Here is a 20,058-nt window from a genome sequence, read left to right as displayed (position 1 = left end):
GCAGTCTCATTCCCTTGACCCCCCCCCTGTACTCTCTTCCCACTCCCCATCGCCCGCCCCAGTGCCCTTGCCCTCCCAGTCCCACACACGACAGCCTCAAAGCCCACCAGCATCTTAACCCTGGTCTCCAGCTCCGCATCTGCACAATCTCACATGTAGATTGGTTACTACTACACTCACCAGCACTTGTGCTATGCAGTCTGTAGGGCAGACTGTCTGCCAGTATGAGAGATAGAAAGGGGAAGGAGCAAACTAAGAAATCCACTGGACTGCAGAGCATCATGAGTCTCCTACAGGTCACCAACTCTGTTTCATGGGATTGGGAACTGAAGAGAAGAGGCATCCTGCAGGAATGTGAAATGAAGGCAACAGTGGAGGCAGGCTAGCACTGAACTTGAGCTTATGATTGGCAGATTTAAACACATTTTTACTACTGAAAATATAATTAAAATGATCACAAATTGTAGAATGCAAATATTCTAAAACCTGTTTAAAATCTGGAAACCCTCCAAGACCAAAAAAGTACATTTTTTTTTTTTCCTTATCAGTTAGGATTGCTCTCATTCTTTCAAAACATGTCTTTCTTTATGGAAGTACTCTGAATTAAGAATTTGGCTATAAGAACCATGCTAAAACAGAATGGAATGAAGCTCCAGAGATTTAAAATCAGTCACAGAGAGACTAAAGTGAAAAAGGAATTTGAAGCAAAATGCTGAGAGTGTTTGAAATTAACAATTTTTACTAATGTATAAACTAACTACACTGGAGTATCAACTAACAATTCCAGTACTGTGGCCAGTAAACCCTCTTGGATAGGTAATGTCATTATTCCATTTTAAAATATATTCTAAAAGGACTTTTGTAACAGAGATCTAAACACAGCAGGTCCACAGAGGCAGAATGAGAAACCAGTTAATAGATGTTACAGCAAAAATCTCTAATAGCACTGATAACACAGATGGGCTGGATCCTCAGGCAGACATGATGTTCACTGTCTGATGTGTGATGTATAGAAATAAACACTCCTCAAAACTGCAGGACTGACAAAACACTACACTTCTCCCTCCTTCATAGAGAGTGTGCAGGATGGATGTGATCTGCCAGTTACCTTATTCCCAAAATTGAATTACCAAGTATCATCTGCTTCTGTTCAGGAGAAAAAAAATATAGGGATCTTGTTCCCCCCAGCCCATAGGGGATTTTACAATCTATCCCAGCAGTTTATAGATTGAAGAGGTTTAATGAGGAACATGTTTGTGTGCAAGTCATCAGGAATAAGGCAGGTAATTGCTAGTGGAGGTATGTGAAGTACAGTGGGGCTGTACAATTGCTCTTTGGGTAATAATACTTTCCATTTCTGAAAACTCTCTCCATATGCGGACTACCAGAGATGAATTGTTCCTTCAGTTGCTATGGCCTGTTCAGGCTTCAAATGTTTGAAACAGCAAGTGAAGTCCCAGGCAATCATGAGTTTGGTTTAGAGGTCATTCTTTGAGATTATAAAGCACAGCTACCCAGATTGCACAGAAAATACAGTTCAGTGATGAAACAGGTCTGTTCCAGTCCTCTGTTTTTAAAATCACATACTTTTTCTTTTAGTTTAGTGGCTCAATCACCCCAGAAGCTGCATGTGGTTCAAGTTTGAAGTCATCCAAGGGATATTATGTATCACATGTTATGTGACCTCAGTGCCAGGGAGAGTTATGGAGCAGATCATCTGGAGTGCCATTATGCAGAACATGCAGGACAACCAGGTGATCAGGTCCATTCAGCATGGGTTCATGAAAGGCAGGTCCTGCTTGGCTAAACTCATTTCCTTCTGTGACAAGGTGACCCACTTAGTGGATGTGGGAATGCTGTGGACATTGTTTAGCCAGACTTTAGTAAATCGCTTGACATTTTCCCACAGAATTCTCATGGAAAAACTGGTTACATATGACCTAGACCAGTGTATTCTTCTCTGGGTAAAAAACTGGCTGGATGGCCAGGTTCAGAGAGTTGTGCTGAATGGAGTTAAACTCAGTTGGTGGCCAGTCACAAGTGGTGCTCCCTGGGACTCAATACTGAGGCCAGTTCTCTTTACTATCTTCATCAATGATCTGGACAAGGGGATTGAGTGCATCCTCAGTAAGTTTGCAGATACCAGCAAGTTGGGAGGGAGCATTGATCTGCCTGAGGATAGGAAGGCTATACAGTGGGATCTGGACAGATTGGATTAACGGGCCATGGCCAATTGTATGAGATTCAACAAGGCCAAGTGCCAGGTCCTGCACTTGGGTCACAACGACCCCAGGCAGTGTTACAGGCCTGGGGAGCAGTGGCTGGAAACCTGTCCAGCAGAAAAGGACCTGGGGGTATTGTTCAACAGCCAGCTAATTATGAGCCAGCAGTGTGCCCAGGTGGCCAAGAAGGCCAACAGCATCCTGACTTGTATCAGAAATAGTGTGGCCAGCAAGACTAGGGAAGTGCTTGTGCCCCTGCAACCTTCACACTGGTGAGGCTGCACCTCAAGTACTGTGTTCAGTTCTGGGCCCCTCACTACAGAAAAGACATTGAGGTGCTGGAGCAAGTGAAACAAAGGGCAATTAAGCCAGTGAAGGGTCTGGGGAACAAGGCTTATAAGAGCGTCTGAGAGAAGTAAGTCTGTTTAGTCTGTAGGAAGCTGAGGTGAGACCTTTTTGCTTTCTACAACTACCTGAAAGGATGCTGGGTATCTTCTCCCTAGTAACAAGTGACAGGATGAGAGGAAATGGCCACCATCTGTGACAGGGGAGGATTAGATTGGATATTAGGAGAAATTTCTTCTACCAGAAGGGTTGTCAGGCACTGGAACAGGCTGCCTAGGGAGGTGGTTGAATCACCATCCCTGGAAGTGTTTAAAAGATATGTAGACGTGGTGCTTAGGAATATGGTTTAACACTGGACTCAGTAAAATCAAAGTAATGGTTGGAATTGATGATCTCAAAGGTCTTTTCCAACCAAAATGATTCTGTGATTTTAAGATCATTGAGTCTGTTAACCTAGCACTGCCAATTCCACCACTAAGCTATGTCCCTAAACACCACATTTTTTCCTAATATCCAAGTTAAACCTCCCATTGGTGCAACTTGATGCCATTTCCTCTTGTCCTAACACTATAATGCCACTTTACCTGTGGACTAGGAGAGATCTGGCTGCATTTATCCCCATACAATGGGGATAAAAAGTATTTACCATCACCAAGTCAGTCAAAGCAACAGCAGGTAAGACAACTTGTGCAGCACTGTGAGCCATCCCATTGGCTCTTCTCGACCACTTGAATGTATCATGCACAAAAAGTCTCTTTATTATAGGAATGAACATTAAAAATAAAATTAACCAGTCATTTATCTGCTTTTGCATGTCATACTCTACTGAAATGCCATGGAGCCTTATGGCAGAGGATTCCCCTTATGGAAAGAGTTGCTCCCCAAACTGCTTTTCAAGTCCCTGGTGAGAGCTGATCTTGGACTTCGATGCTCCAGATCAGGGAAGGAAAAGAAAGAGGTTGCTCAGTCATCTCTCTCCAAAGTGGTTTCCTCACCATTGTGTGAGTGCAGTTGAGAAGCACAGCTCTAAGAAACAGCCTTTATCATTAAGAATATCATCAAGGATAGTTAGCTGTATAGTAATGAGGAGTTTATGACACTGAAAATTGTTTATATTTTTGCAAACCACTGTAAAATAAAAAAAAGTAGAGGTTGCATTAATTTTGGTAGAGACAAATGATTTCATAAATGAATAGGCTTGGAAAATTAAGCTGCTACTTTCAAGGCCAAATTTTTAAAGATAACTCAAGCTATTTTCCATCAATGCCATCAGTTATTGGGGAGGGGGGGGACAGGGGGGAGGGTTTGTCCATAATTTCCTCTCTACTGGGGAAAGCCACAGACTTTATATAAGCAATACCATCAGTACGTGCAAACTGGATATGAGGTGCACCACCTGTAGATAGAAATAACAACTAAAAAAGATGTATTCAAATAACTGTGCATGCAAAAAGGCAATATTGAGAAAATTCGCCTGAGATTTCTGTATCTCTTACAGAGGTAAAAACATCTCTTAGATGCCATACTTCACTAAGAATTGTGAGGAAGTCAAACTTCTGAATGTAATGCGATTTCTCTTCTTTCATTATTAAGATTTAATACATCTTGAGGTTGGAGAAGGCAACATATCTTATTACAGACTGGTTAATACAGAATGTAAAAAAGAAAAGCTGCTAAGTATTGAAATGATGAGGACATTTTCTTCCTGCTACATGTAAATTGTCTCATATTCCAATTTATTCTTCTGTAAATTTATTGTTGCATATGGTAATATACAGAATTGAAACAAGAAAAAATATTAAATGCATTGTAAAACATATGGAAACATACAGATTATGTGATCTTTACTAAAAATCCATCTTAATGATGAAAGCACCATTTAGCATCCACTCTGGAACTGCACTCCTTCATTTATTTATGAGGCAGTACTTTCTGCAGACAAGGAAAGTGTCTTCCAAAAATAGGAGTGCCATATTTTCAAGGCATACTGTGTATTTTATTTTTGCAACTAGTAAATGTCAAACAGTATTCATGCACAGTATTGACGCATTGATGTTTTCATTCAACAGTGAAGATACCTTTCCTTGTTGCATTATATATTTATGACACACAGAACTGTCAAATAAATTTTATCAAAGCAGCTAAAGTCAGACCTTGTGACACTTGAATCATCGAATCAGGGCAAGTAACCTTTAAAATGAAAGACATAAGATGAGAACTAGAAACATTTAATTTGCATAAATATAATGTTAACAGTCTTTTCCTTATTACATATTTTATGCCTAATTTGTAATTGTCACTATATTCATTTCTTAACATCAGTTTGCACTCTATCTTTTTCCTCATTGCGCGCTTTGTTTTGAAACGTGTGAAACACAAATTCTGTAGGAAACATATGATCGGATCCTCATTTTTTCATACTCCAATTAGCACATCTCACATTTTTCAGAAAACTTTTCATTCACATAATGTACTACCTAACATTTAGAATTAATTCCTAAAGATAGTGAAAAATTCTTAAACACATCAAGGAGCTGCAACATCTCCAAAAATCTGGGGCCATCTCTTGAAAATAATCCTATATTAAGGCTTTCCTATTAAGTGCAGAATAAACCAAAGTGTGCAAAATTGAAACATTGATTGTCATAAGCTAGATGATTTGTTTGGAATTTAGGAATTTAAAATCTGAGCACCTACGTGTACATAGAGGAATTGAAGTGAGTGGCTAGATTTTCAGAATTGCTTGCTACTCAGATTGGTAAACACATTCTTTTCATTAGTTGAAACTTTGTAGTGAATGAGACACTTCCTTGAGCCTCTGCGAGGGTGCAGTCTCTCTCACACCTTTAGACACCAATAGGAACAAAATGAAAGAGCTCAGCACTTTGCAGGACTCTGCCCTTGTTAATACTTCACGAGCTTATGTATAAGCACAATTAATAAAACTTTGCATTGCTCTGAAAACTCCATATGGATGTGCAGGTAAATAAGACTGGAAGGTACTATGATGAATGCTTTCCTCAGGAAGGTACAATAACACAAACTTTTACCGGCTGTAATTCACCTCCATGTGGATGGTGGGAACCTTATTTTATAATAACAGGAGTTGGACTAGATGATCATTGTAGGTCTCTTTCAACTGAAAGCTGTTATTTGATAGGACGTAGGGTAACAGTTTCAAACTGAAAGAGGGTAGATTTAGGTTAGACATTAGGAAAAATTTATTTCCTGTGAGGGTGGTGACACAATGGAACAGATTACCCAGGGATGCTGTGGATGCTCCCTCCCTGGAAGTGTTCAAGGCCGGGTTGGATGGGGCTTTGAGCAACCTGGTCCAGTGGGGAAGGGACTCTACAGTCCATTCCAACCCAAACCATTCTGTGATTCTATTCTAGTCTAGTCTAGTTAAGATAAATTGGGAAGTTTTTTGTTAAGCTCCTGTATATTTACATAGTAATTCTTCCTGAGAGTCAGAGGGAAGCCAGTGGACAGCCTATACAAAGATACTGATAGTATCAGTATCAAAGATACTGATAGTAAAATTTAATCTAGAAGGTTTAGGGTGTTTCCTGAAATCTTCACCAAAGAACTGAGCAGTTTGACAGTTGACTCTGCAAGAGAAGCACAGCAGTGCCAACTTCGCAGACAGGAACTCAAGCAAGACACTAAGCAGTGTCCAGTCCAGCAGCAGAGTGACCAGTGAACTCCTAGCACTTGGTCACCAGTGCATGACATCTGATGGCATGTCATCCTAGTCACTTGAAGACAGGCAATATGCAGTATGACATCACTAGTTTTAGTAAACATCAATAGCTCAGAGGGGTGGTGGTGAAGAAGCAGAAACTGCACAAGTGCTGAAGTAATTTTCACTCCTAGGCCAGTGGTAAAAAATAAATTACTCTCCCTCACCCACTAACCATGGATCTGTGACACAGTTCTGGTCTGACAGAACTTAAATTCAGCACAGGCATTTTAGAAGCAATTGAAAGGGCAGGTGTCATCATGCATCCCTTGAATGCTCTCTTCTGCTGAGAAACAGCTGTCCTAAGTGGTGCCACTTGCTGGAAAGGTAATCTAATTAACAATGTATATCTACAGAAAAAGAGACATGCTGGCAAATTATAGAAGGTAAAATACATTACAGGAATAAGTATTCCAAAGCCTAGTGTTGGAAGGTTCAGAAATTTAGAGTTATGATTAAATATTTTAAGGGAAGAAATGTATTTCATTCCCAATTCAGCCCTGAGAAACAATCAAGCTGTAATCACAACATTAAGACATTTTGAATTTGTAATCTTACTTAATGAAATACTTTTTAAATGACACCGAAATTCTTTGAGCTAATGGGAGACAAATGTCCATCTCAAAACATCCATTTAGCTGTGGAAAAGTTACTCCTATTAAAAGCAGCGGAAAGTGGAAGCCATTTTGATTAGCACTACAGAATTGTTAATTTGATGCAGACAAAGAGGATTCTATCAAGGGCTAACACTACAAAGAATTTTAAAAACATCTGTGTTATTCCATTTGCAAGATCATTCAGAACAAACCCAAAAGTCTCATGGTAGATACTATCTTTGCTAAAGGCCTGCAACTTACCTGTCAATTTTCAGAAAAAAACCAACACGCTAAAAAAAACAACAAACCCCAAACCAACAAAAAAAAAACCAACCTAAACAACGCCAAACCCAAAACATTTATCTGTCAAAGAATAAATACTGAACTTAGTAGAAAATCTACCATTTATTCATTTACTCAGTTTGCAGTTAAGTAGAGATCTCCATTCAGCTGTGACATATACAATTGATGCCTCTACAATTAAAGTACAATGTAAATAGCTTCCAAAGTGTTAATAAATTACTAAAACTGTTTGAGGAAAGTAGTAATCAAATGTTATAGCCTTCTCTGAATATATAGCACTCCCACTAGCCTTGGCAGGCATTAAAAAGCACACAAAACCAAGTTCAAGAAATGATAGAACATGTTAGCTGTGATATGATTCTGTTATTGCAAAAGGCTGTCTTGAGCAGAAGAAGGGATAAGTAAAGCCATTGGAAACAATATATACTGATATTTGGCTTCCTGCATATACTGTGTCAATTGCAACATACTGGTTTTAAGAATTCATAATGTTTCATTATTACATGCACAAAACTACAGATGCATGTTACAATTAATGTTACAATAGAAGATACCTAAAAGAATATACCTTTACTGGTAAACACAGTCAGTGCCTCCTGTCTGCTTTCTAATAATCTGTACCTAAATTTATATAAAAATATTATATAAAGCCACCATAGAACAATTGTATCAACATACTCTGAGTGGTGGCAGCTGAAAGATTTTTTTTTTCCTGAATGGCAGATCTGTCATTACTGAATGTAGCAAACATACATGCCACACAAAAGATCATCTATGAGATCCTCTGTGGAAAAAAGCTAAGAAGAAGCTGTGATGTATTTCATTCTGAATACGAGCAGATCAAACTAGCCATACTCAGTGGGTTGACATCACACTTCACTCTGTTCATTGAACTTGCTGTAATTCTATATTAGGAGAAACAGAAAAAATATATTAGAATGGTTTCCTAGAATACAATGTAAACTTAGCAGAAGAAGCATTGCTAGCATTGAAAATATCACTATTATGAAGACTAATAAATAAATTTAAAAAGTTATTTATTATGAGGATTAACTACATAAAGCAACAGATTAGTCTTATATCAATTTATCAATGTAAAATAAGAATTGTAAGCCATTATCCTTGGAGGATGTAGATAAGAGCACCTTTGCCTATCCAAACAGCAGCAGAGACTAAAAGGAACCACAAAGCCCTCTTGTCTCTACCTTTCTGCAAGTGAAAGCCTATTTGCTGCTACAGGAGGGAAGCTAAAATGTGAATCAGAATGAATCACTTTCCAAAAATCTAAAACTCCTTCATCTTGTTCATTTCTGTCCTATCCTATCTCATTCCATCCTGCCATTTTTCCTTCAGGTAAACACTCAAAATTCTTGCTGACCTCATTTAGAATCATAGAATGGCTTGGGTTAGAAGGGACCTTTAAGATCACCTCGTTCAAACCCCCCTGCATGGGGACGCCTCCCACTAGACCAGGTTGCTCAAGGCCCCATCCAACCTGGCCTTGAATACTTCCATGGAGGGGGCATCCAAAACCTCCCTGGGCAATCTGTGCCAGTGTCTTACCACCCTCACAGTAAAGAATCTCTTCTTAATGTCTAATCATTATCTTAAAATGGCACAGGAAGAACACAGACTGTATTAGTTGCAGTGTGGTGCAGCTACTGCTGCCACATTGCCCTTTCACTCCTGTCTAGCTTCTCTTATCTTCAGGTGTTAAAAGCAAGCAACACATAAAAAACCCCAAATCACATGCTTTGAATACTCTGAAGAGGCATCAGCATACATTTAAAATTTGAGGCTGATTGCAAGCCTTTCACACTAATCTGCTAAGCCATTGTTCAGTGTTTTGATTTGCCTAGCAGCTCTGGTAGAAACATGGGACCAGTTCCTAGAAAAATGGGCTTCTGAGCTCTACCTCCCCCTTTTCACTTTGGACATCTGTCCTGTTATTTCCGTGTTCCTGCTTCATAAAATGGGAATGCTAGTACCTAACTATCTTACAAGAATGTTAGGAAGGTTAATTAATGTCTATAAAGAACGCAGACATTTTATAACACTATAATCTTCCTCATTCAGCTAACCAGACCCAGACAAAATACACAAGTCATCCTCACTATTTTCACCCTGCAGTTACTCTTTCATTAAATTATTTTTTGCAAAAAAATAAAACATAATGTAAAGCTCTGAAAAGAAGATATTTTTCTGGTCAATCCACTAGATCTACAGTGCCAGCTCAACTTACCTGAGTAAATCAATGGAAAGTAAATAAATGGAAGCAACTTTCCAGTATCTGAAGGGGGCCTACAAGAAAGCTGGGGTAGGGCTTTTTACATGGCTGTATAGTGAGAGGACAAGGGGCAATGGTTTGAAGCTTAAAGAGGGGAGATTCAGGCTGGATATTAGGAAAAAAGTTCTTTCCTCAGAGGATGGTGAGATGCTGGCATAGGTTGCCCAGGGAGGTTGTGGGTGCCCCATCCCTGGAAGTGCTCACAGACAGGTTGGATGGGGCCTTGAGCAACCTGATCTAGTCGGAGGTATCCCTGCCCATGCAGGGGGGTTGGAACCTGATGAGCTTTAAGGTTCCTTCCAATCCAAACCATTCTGTGATTATATGATTCTATGAATGTCATTTTGTCCATAGGCAACTCTAATTGAATTAGTAATATATGAAATGGAGGAAAAATAAACCCAAACCACAGACAGTGATGAATTTAATGCCTCTTGGAGAATGCTCTGAGCCAAGCTCATGTTTGAAATCATAAATAAAACAATGTGAAAGAACACTACTTGTAACACACAGCCTGTTACTCTGGGATTACAGCAGGGCAGGCTCACACTGTTTATGAGGAAAGCCCAGGCTTACAGCCTTTAACAGGGATTGCAAGAATTATCACTGAGCAAGGAGTAAATACATGTTCAAACCTCAGTTTCTGTGCCAAGCTTTTTTCTTCCTTCTCCTTCTAGCTCTCTCTCCCTCCTTCTGCAATTATTCTCCCTTCTTTCCATCTGTGAGCCAACACAGCACACTACAGTGCAGGTGGAGGCAAGTTTCTAGCTAGAAAAAACGTGGTAAGCATCCAGAAGTGTTTTGATCAGAGCAGTGCGGTGCTGCGTGTAGTAGCTTCAAGCAACCCAGGCTGAGGAGCAGAGGAGCAGAGTTTCAGAAAAGGAGAACTGGATGTGAGTTAATTTGCCTCACCAAGAAGCTATGTTAAGTGTTTCTAGATGATGATATGCTTTCCAGAGGAGAATGCAGCCAGATTAATGCACCAGAACAGAGTGCCACTGGATCTAGTGTAGAAAACTGAGGAGTTGTTGCCAGAGGAGAGACTGTGATGGGAAAAGAGTGAGAGCAGTAAAAACTCAGTAACTGCAGTCCAGAGGTTGAAGACAAGTCATAGAAAATAGGCAGATCAAAGATTTCTACACAAAAGGTCCAATGGGTAAATAAGATTTCCCCAGACTTTAGCAAATTGCTGTGAACATCCGAGGATCCCTCCAGACTTCACCTACCCCTGCTGATAGTCTCACCCTGTGAATTTGAATGGCATCAATTGCTGAAGAAATAGATTCAAAGAAGACAGGGTTTTCAGAGTCAAGATTTCCACCGTACTGCATTGCCTTTATCAGGGAAGCTGCAATAAAACAAACATGAGCACTGATAAGATAGTGAGGAAACATAAACCATAATGTTAAAAATTTGCTGTAAGCTGATACTTGCCTTTGCAGTGTGCTAGCAGCACATCGATGTGGCTGTTTTTACAGTCCATGTAGATCTATAGGTGTGAAAACATGGAATTAAAAAAACTGTTAAAAATACCAACAGAGACTAAAACATGTAAAAAGAACATATTCAGATCAGGTAGAGAGCATGGAGTGCTGCAGTTGAAGCTATACTGCCAGCAGCCACCAGAGCGAGCCCTCCTATAAGTCAAACACAACAAACACACACCAATTTCTCCCCCACACCTTCAAAGTACCTGAGAAACAAATCTGAAATTAATTAACAGTTATGCATTTTTACTATGTTTTTAGGTGGCTTTTTTCAATTCTCTTTTTTCAGTAAGTTTCTCCATCTGCTCTCTACATGATTACCTACCAGCCCTTAAAGGCATAAGTCTGACCTAGGAAAGGTTGTTCTTTATTCTTCAGGTTTTCTTTAGTCTTTCATTGCAAATGTCTTTGAAAATAACTTCACAGAGGCTAAATATCCAGTAAAGTAGAAAATAAATTTTTAAAAAATAATTAAAAAAAATTAAAAAGTGAAAATAACTAGAAGCAGAGAAGGGCCTTTTTCTGGCAGATGAGGATCATCCAAAGCAGTCCCTTCTTCAAAAAATGTTTAAACAATCCATGTAAGGTGGAATAATTCTGAAAGAATTCTGAGAACCACATGAGAATACTTATTTTTAAAAATAAACCAAAACCCTGACTCCGTCCTAAAATGCCCCCCAACTCCAGCAACAGTGGTGATATTTTGGGAAGGAGTGTAACAGTGAGGACACATTGAGGGTGTTTCTCCTCTGGCTAATTCAATTTTGGACAAGACCTTCACTTAGATGCTGCACTCCTGACCTGAGCACTCCACAGTCTGTGCTGGAATTACCTCTCACAAATTTGACAAACACTTCTTTGATGTAATTTGTAGTTCTGAGGCCTCTCAGGTCTTTTGGAAATCAGTTTCATGGTATTTTTTTTTTTAATTAATGTTTTATTGAATGCCGCATATTTTGAGGGGAGACATAATAAATAATAACTCCCACTAACCTTATTTTTCCAGTTTCTTTTTCACTACATCCTCACCTATATACCTGGTTTTAATGTAACATTTTTAAGGCAACATCTACTTCACTGCTAATCACTGCAGTAAATTGAGAAAATGGTTGGCACAAGAAAAGGCCTGAGCTGAGACACAAGTTCAAATTTAGTCTTCTTTCTTACTCTGAAAAACTGCATGAGCCAAGCCTTACACACCCACTTAAACCTGTACCCACTGCACAACTATTAAATGGAAACAAAAGAAATAGCTTTTGAACATAATTTGTCACCCACTGTATAGAACTGTTCATTATGCAGTTATTTGTTTTAGTCTTCTGAGAGCTCCTTGGAGCTCCTGCAATGCCTGAGGAACCCAGCCTGCTAGGTACATAATCCACAGGAGAAAACATGGAGATCATTAAAACCTGTGGCTTAGCAGAAAGCAGGACATACAGATAAAATCACAGAATTAAAAGGAGAATTTTAAAGGGGTGAATCCACACATGGCTCCCCTGTGACTGACATAACTGAGTCAAATATGACCTAACACAGGTTTAAAATTAAAAAAAAAAAAAGTTCAGAAACTAATCTCCATTATATACAGATTCTTACATTAGCATTGAATGTTACCCAAAATCTTTAGAATTATTTTTATATAATTCTATATATAAACACAGTGCAGTTTAATACCAAATCTGTCTTTGTCTTTTCCATGAGTGACAGGTTTACCCACTGATATAGGTGGGTTGACTAGAAGCTGGCCCAAATAACTTGCATGTGTAATTATGTTTCTATGTACAGAATTTGCCAGATGTCATGAATACCTGAAGCAGCACTGAGACTCCAGTGTAGTCAAAGAAATTCAGTCCACTGCAGTCTAATATCAAAATACATCGCTCACTGTGACATGACTGCAACGACTCACCTATACATTTGATAAATGAAAAACTTTAATTAAAAGGGTAAATAGTTAAGAAAAGCATAGAAGAATAATGATATTTCAACAAAATAAACACAAACTATTGCAATAAAATGTTTACTACTATGTACTGGGATATCAGTCAAATAAATGGCATATTTTAGAGGAGGATATGAAGGACTTTCAGAGCAAAGGGATGAAGTGACAACAGACAGAACATACTATTAGTGAGATGTTTTAGACAGGAAGAGTCTCTCAAGAATTAAAAACTGCTTCTTCTGAGTTGAATTTCTAAATGAGTGAGGATAATATCTTGGCTTGTTTGGATGAGTTTAGATGGGATACACAGAAACTGTATCTCTCTCTTTGAAGTTTTGATATGACATTCATTTCTGTAGTATCTAAATGCTTCCCTGTGGCTTAACTAGTATCTGCCCATAAGAAGGAAAAAGGTGTAAAGTGGAATGTTTCATTGTTCTAAGGTTTTACTGTGGTGCTTTTTGTTTGGTTATTTTTCTGTATATTGTCATGCATTGCTGCTGGAGAAAAAATATTTTTGTAAGATTTGCAAAGGTCTTATACTCATTCTTCAACCTCAGGCCACCTTGTTCTTAAACTAAACACACTCTGTATTAAATACATCCTGAAGTGCCACAAAGGTAAGTAATTCCTGGCTTTCACAAAGGGAAGAGCAATATATGCATATCTTATTTGCATTGTTCTGTCAACAAATGTTAGTTATCATAATGCACAAAACTAAAAAAAAAAAAAAAAAGAACAAAAGGAATTATGAATATAAAGGCAGGTTAAGCTAAATGGTTCTGACATGGTGTAAATTTATAATGGCGCTAATTCCTTTCTGATGGTAGTCTGAGAGCCAAAGCCTTTTGGACTTGCTCCTCCAGAAATTTACTGGAGTCTTTGTACTGTCCAATGTACATTATTAGAAACATACCAAACAAAACCACACAATTTAAAAGGAAACCTCCTGCCTGGCATTACTATGATGGAAACTCAGAAAGGAACCATGAGATCTGCTAGGCTGCTCACTGTAATAATTTCTATGCATCTCCTCTGCCCCTGAAACAAAGTAACTTAGTCTTTCTCCCTATTACTTGTGCTACCTTCCTACCCAGCTGGCATCCTGCAGAGCAGTACAGGCTGCCTGGCTGCTGGATTATGGGTACAGACCTGCTCCATCTCTGAACCAATGGTGAGGGCACCAGAAGCTGTTTAATTTGGTGCTGATACAGACCAACAGCAAATTGGTATTCCCCAGAAGGACAAAGGAAAGATTTTGAAAAAGATGTAAGTTGCCATGCTTTCCAGGATGACTGCCATAAGGATTAACGATTATGTCCTCCTGCTCCTCTCCTTCCTGAAAATTTAAGCAAGTCCAATATTTTGTTTTTCTTTTTACAAGCATTTTTCATTTTTCTCTCTGTTTTTTATTACAAAGCCCTCATGAAGAGTCACCGTAGACTCCTTGGTAGAAGGAACAACAGAACATTAAAGTCCTCAAGGCATGACCTAAGTGACCAGAAAAGAGAGTTTAGTGCTGTCTGTCACTTCTGTAACATAAGAAACCACTCATCCAAAAGACAACTGAAATATGTACTGTCAAGTTCTTCTCACAATAGAGTGCTGTGAACTCTTCTAGTATTTTACAATATAGTGCTGTAAAGTCTTTGGTAGCAGTTATCAGTAAATTGCTGCAAGTTACAGCAAAGCACTCTGTCACCCCTAAGTAAACGAAACACTGTAGTATCATAAAAATGTCAGGAGTCTAGTTAATAAATGTAAACATTCAGACAACAGCCTCCAAATCAGATTCTCTACTGTGGTCTTAATGCTTTTGTGTGTTAAAGTATTTTAAATGAACACAGTGCTTCAATTCCATCCACAGTGAAGTCATCTGTATAAAGTATCTTCTGCAAAAGGTTGCTGCAGCTCTGCCTGGGGAATGTATGTGTTCTGGTTTGATTTAAGTGTCATAAAATGTGGGAAGAGTGGAATATCCCGCTTAATCCTTAATTGAAAGCAAACCCTGAGGTTTTTTTCTTTATTCTATAGTGTATTGATATACTGTACAATATTGGTTGCCACCGTGTCACTGATAATTCAGTTGACATATTCTGAGATTTTCTCCAAAGTTGCTTTAAAGATCACAAAGATTTACCATGGCTTTAATCTGATCCTATTTTTACTCTTGTATATTAACATGCATATCCTCCATGAATGCAAAAAAACCCCTAAGAGCTTAGCAAGAGCTCTTAGCCCTTTGTGGGAAGACCAATCCAGGCAGTAAAGTCCCCATATGCCCACACTGGTTCCTGTGAACTAAGAAAGGACTCCTGCAGAAAGGGTACTTCCATGGGTTCCCCAGTTTTGAAATCTCAAAAGCTCAGTCAAGAACAGAATAAAAATAGGACCCATTAGGCCAAGGCTAACAAAGTTTAGCACTGTTCATGCTTCAGTGAATGTTTGGTCTAACAGAAAATATTGGTTTCCAGACAACTTGGTTTCATTTAGAGATAAAAAGAAAAGTGTGGAGCCATTTTGCACACTTACATCCATTTTTATCATTTATAAACTCACCATGGCAATTTCCATTGGAAAATGAAGAGAGCAATGTGTTCTGCTCACACTGAAATCAAAGCAACAACCTGTTAACATACCAAGGAAAACTAGTCCAATGCATAGTAACCAGAGAAAATGAATGCAATATACAATAATTCTGTTTCTCAATATCAAAGTTAACTTCTCTCCAAAATAATGTTCTGTGTAACAGCCTTTTGGATAGATAGTATTTGCTGAGTATGTCTCTCAGTATCCTTCTACAGTTATACCAAACTGGTATTTCACTTTGGTTTTTAGATGATTCAAGTTATGTCATGTTGGGATCCACTAGAAAGCAGATTATGAACATCATGATTTTGGGAGAAGTAGAGGTTGTGTAAGAAGTGTTCCTGAAAGATGTTCTTGAAAAGATAAACTTTAGCCAGTGATTTTATCAGATTAATTTTCGATTAATTTTCTACTTGCTGCAATCTCATCTGCCACACTAATATTTTAGTGAGAGCATTTTTACATATATATTTATTAAGGAAGTAATTTTATGTGGAGAATTTTTTTAATAATTATTTCAATATGAATGTTAAGTTCTCAGAAGAAATATGCATTAAAACCAGAAATACAGTACAGAAAGAAAAGCAAAAATGAATTTTTTCTTAATTCCCACTATGGGCTACAGAAAGATCTTTATTCCACTAAAAAAAAGTTTAAAATATGCACAGTATTATAGGGAGCTGTACTGCCAAGTACCTTATAGAAGAGACAAAGGATAAAATCTCCTTCCTAAGTAACTTATAAATTAACTAATTAAATTACCGTATTAAATTATCACACTTATTACATTAATTCATAAATTAATTCCATGCAAATCCTAAGTAATTTGGGGGGTTTGTTATCATAGTAATCCAAATCAGTTCGCCTAGCAGAACCAAGGAAAAAAAAGCAGCACAATTTCTGAGCTGAATTTCTGGACAAGGAGAGGCCAGTCATTGAAGTAGGTATGGGTAGCAGAGCTCTTTGGCAAGAGACAGCAGATGTGATAGGCACAGGTTGCTGAACAGTCTCTTAACATCCCATCTAAGAAACAGCTGTGAGTTTCTCAGCCCAGTTTGCCAAAGTGGATGAAATTACCTACAGTAAGCATTGTATGGCATTGGAATACCTTCATCAGAATGACAGAAAAAATAGAAATTTCTTTTTTTTCCCTTTTTGGGGAGAGTTGTAGGAATTTGCAATAGTTAGGTGCAGATAAACTCAAAAAATTCTATACTTATAGAGATTTTCTCCAAAACCAGGATATACATAATTTGTATACTGTTTATTTTCCAATACAGTCAATGTAGGAAACAAAAAAGCAACGCTACCTTTTAGAAAAACTTTAGCCAGTTTGTACCTTCCTCCTAATTCACCTAGAAGTATGTATAGTTAGAAGTAGAAATGAAGTGTCTCTCTCAAGGACTCATTTCCAGAAAAAAAGTGACTTGTTATTCAAGTAGGCTTGTAGCTACTCATAGTCCTTTTAAACTCACAACCTTATATTAGCTGAGGTAATGTAAGTTCTGCCAGAAATCTTAAACAGTTTTCAATCAGTGCCTTAATGTCTCTTACAGGATATTATGAAGAAATACTAGAGACATTATTTCCAAGTGATAATTAGAAAATAATCCATATTGAATTTGATTACAATCAAGATTAACTTAATTCTAAAATAATAATTTGCAATATTGTCTTTTTATATCTGTTTCAGTATCTGATTCATTCTCTAAGAAATGCAAGGAAAGTAATCATGATCTTCAATACTGTCACCATGATTACTGCAGCACATGGCACATCCTACCTTGTTTGCATCTTCACATGCCTGGCTGCTCGTGCTCTCCTTCTGGATTATCTTTAGCAGGTCAGCATGAAATTTCCTGGCATTCAGAAAGACTAATGGGTTGTTGACTGAAACTATCTTTACTTGTTTTAGTGATTCCTGTGGAATGAAATAAATATAATGCTGAAAAAATTATCATGGTTTTGCAGAATAAAAAACAAACTAATTTCTTAAAAAATCCTGAAAATTCCTGTAAATCAGCCTAGAAGGGGATTTGAATTGCAAGAATTATTAGACAGATAAATGTCTTGATCAATCTTCACATACAACTAAAGTAAAAAAAGGAAATATAAGTAAGCCATAAGAAAAATTATTCTTTATTCAAATTAGCATGAAAGAAAAATAATATTCCTTCTTCCTTATCTAATAGTAAGAACTATTTTCTGGTGAATAATAGTAGCACTGTTTCAGTTGGTATGCTCCTCAAACATAGGCAAGACTAGAGTTACAGACAGGGAATATCTTAGATAAACACATGTTGGGAAAGGTACACAAGGGTTTGGGGCAACAAATCCTGAAGGTGGTTTGGAGAATGCTGAAAACATTCATCTTGGTCAACTGAAGCTGTCTTCAACACAACAGGAATATTTCTCCATAGAAATACTTAGTAGATTCAGATCAAGCTTGAGTGACACATTTAAAACTTTGCCAGCCCATACCTACAACCAGCACAACAAACAGTCTCCATTAGAACCATCAGCTGCCTCCAATCCTGTCTCTGCACCTCCTTGAATAAGTATCAAACAGTTCAGCAGGTAACTTCAACAACACTGTGTAGCTCAAAACACAGATGTTATAGAGCAGGAGATTTCTGAAGGACATCAAATAAACCTCATAAACCCCCAGGCATCAGTGGGAAACATTTCCCACAAAACAAGCCTTACACTTCTCATTCTCAAGGTGAACTTATAAAACACTTTCTTGAAGGAATTTTATTTTAAAATATCTGATTTTATGGGAGGATCAGGTCTCAAAAATTAATTATGTGTGACAGGGGGTAACAGGAAGTACAAACCAAAAATTTGCAAGAGAATATAGGTTCAAAAAGCCTCTATTCTTCATAACAGAAGTCAGAGACATGTATCAAGGTCACACTCAAATGCAAGTGGAGCAGACACAGACCATTTTTAAGTAGTTCAAAAGTGTATGGGATTGCATTAAGATATGCAGTTTTCTCAACAGCCCTTCAAGCAAAGCAGGGATGGAAATCTTCACCACAAACCACACAAACTGCCTCCTTATTGTAGACTGCTATTCAGACTATCCAGACAATCTCTTGGACACCACCAAAAAAACAATCATACAGACTAAGGAAACATTCCAAACACCCAAAACTGAGGCAATGAACCCCAGACTATGTATAGGGACTTTGCGCAATTTACCGACTAATGTGACTGTGGTAAACATCACATCACCAACAAACCCTGGTCAGTCAAGGGGCAAAGCCTAACTGGCAATTCAACTGGCTAAGTTCATATGCAAGAAAGCTCTAATATAAGGTCAAAATAGAGGGCAATATATGCTTGAAGGGAGAAATACACCAACATCCCACAGATTCCAGTAAAACCAATGCTATACGCAGCACGGTATGCAGACAAGTGGGCACTTAGGTGCCACACCAGACTGCAAAGATGAAAACTAAAAGAACCCAATAGAACTGATGTGCAGGTATCAAAGCCTGTGGTGATCAAGAAGTTAATAAGCTTCCAAAAATACAAGCTGAAAAACCTGAAAGGCTCAAATCATAAGGCCAAATCAAGCAGATGGCAGACTTAGGTACAACATTTGTCCAGGATGGGAAAGGACAACTGTGCCGAATTTGGTTCAGTTATTCCTCGTTCTGGTTTGGTTCTAGTTCCTTTCTTAATAAAAACTGTTCTGAGAAGAATGGACATCCTCTTTGTTGAGATCTCAGTAGGAAAGAAGGAATATTATCACAGGTGACTGATCCCCGATGCTCCTTTAGAACGATACAGGCGATTGCCCCGTGGTCTCTGCACAGCACTGTCTGTGCTCAGGTAACAGTTCAGTTCAGTGAATGCCTGTGATGCAATGTGTTTCACATAAACATCTAAGTACCCTCTTGATTTTTTCCACATTAAAATGTCTTTCCTCCTATTGATGAACTAACCCCTACAAATCCACAGACTTTAATGGCAGGGTAGATCATTAAGCTTGCATATTTTCATGTTTAAAGGTCCTGTTGTTTATGTCTAAGCTGTTATTTACCAGAAGAACATGGATCAGTCTAACATTCATACATTAAAAATTACCCTAAATGCCTGCTGCAACCCAGTGACTCTAAATTCAATTAAATGCATTTTTCTAAATCTTAAAAATATTTTCCTTATTTGTTTTGTGTAATAAGTTCTTGTGTAATTTGCTTTCTTAACAAAACATCATTTCCCCCACTGTCTGCAGACACTAGTTTGTTATTACTTGGTTACTGGCATTAACCTTAATGATTCAGAAAAAAAGCGCAGGGAAACAGTTAGTCTGAAAAAAAGACACAAAGGGATTTGTGCAAAATATTTTATTAACTGATAAAAGAAGAGCAGGCAAATCAAATTTTGATTACCCATCTCTGACAAAGTTAGTCCAACATTCTTCTTAAGAATAAGAAGTGATACAATAACTGACAGCTGGGCCAGCCTCAACAACAATGCTTTTAATTCAGATTTCAGAGTCCTCCCCATTCTCATGTACCTTTCACATTCCAGCAT

The 20,058-nt window shown here is 38.1% G+C and overlaps 1 protein-coding gene across 1 annotated transcript in view; it reads right to left on the bottom strand.

Moving 5' to 3' along the window:
- Positions 1 to 8,077: 8,077 nt before the first annotated feature.
- SLC26A7 (solute carrier family 26 member 7) overlaps positions 8,078 to 20,058 on the bottom strand; it is a 67,373-nt gene continuing 55,392 nt past the window's right edge. Inside the window, exons 13-18 of the mRNA XM_051610959.1 lie at positions 17,318 to 17,434; positions 15,484 to 15,532; positions 12,791 to 12,891; positions 10,930 to 10,984; positions 10,740 to 10,843; positions 8,078 to 8,113 (exon numbers count right to left, since the gene is read on the bottom strand). Of these exons, the coding sequence (XP_051466919.1) occupies positions 8,078 to 8,113; positions 10,740 to 10,843; positions 10,930 to 10,984; positions 12,791 to 12,891; positions 15,484 to 15,532; positions 17,318 to 17,434 (462 nt within the window). The remainder of the gene's footprint in view (positions 8,114 to 10,739; positions 10,844 to 10,929; positions 10,985 to 12,790; positions 12,892 to 15,483; positions 15,533 to 17,317; positions 17,435 to 20,058) is intronic.

The sequence above is a fragment of the Apus apus genome, chromosome 2, assembly GCF_020740795.1.
Source record: "Apus apus isolate bApuApu2 chromosome 2, bApuApu2.pri.cur, whole genome shotgun sequence".
Classification (NCBI taxonomy): domain Eukaryota; kingdom Metazoa; phylum Chordata; class Aves; order Apodiformes; family Apodidae; genus Apus; species Apus apus.
Note: the sequence above shows the minus strand (reverse complement) of the source record. Positions and strands in the feature narration are given on the sequence as shown.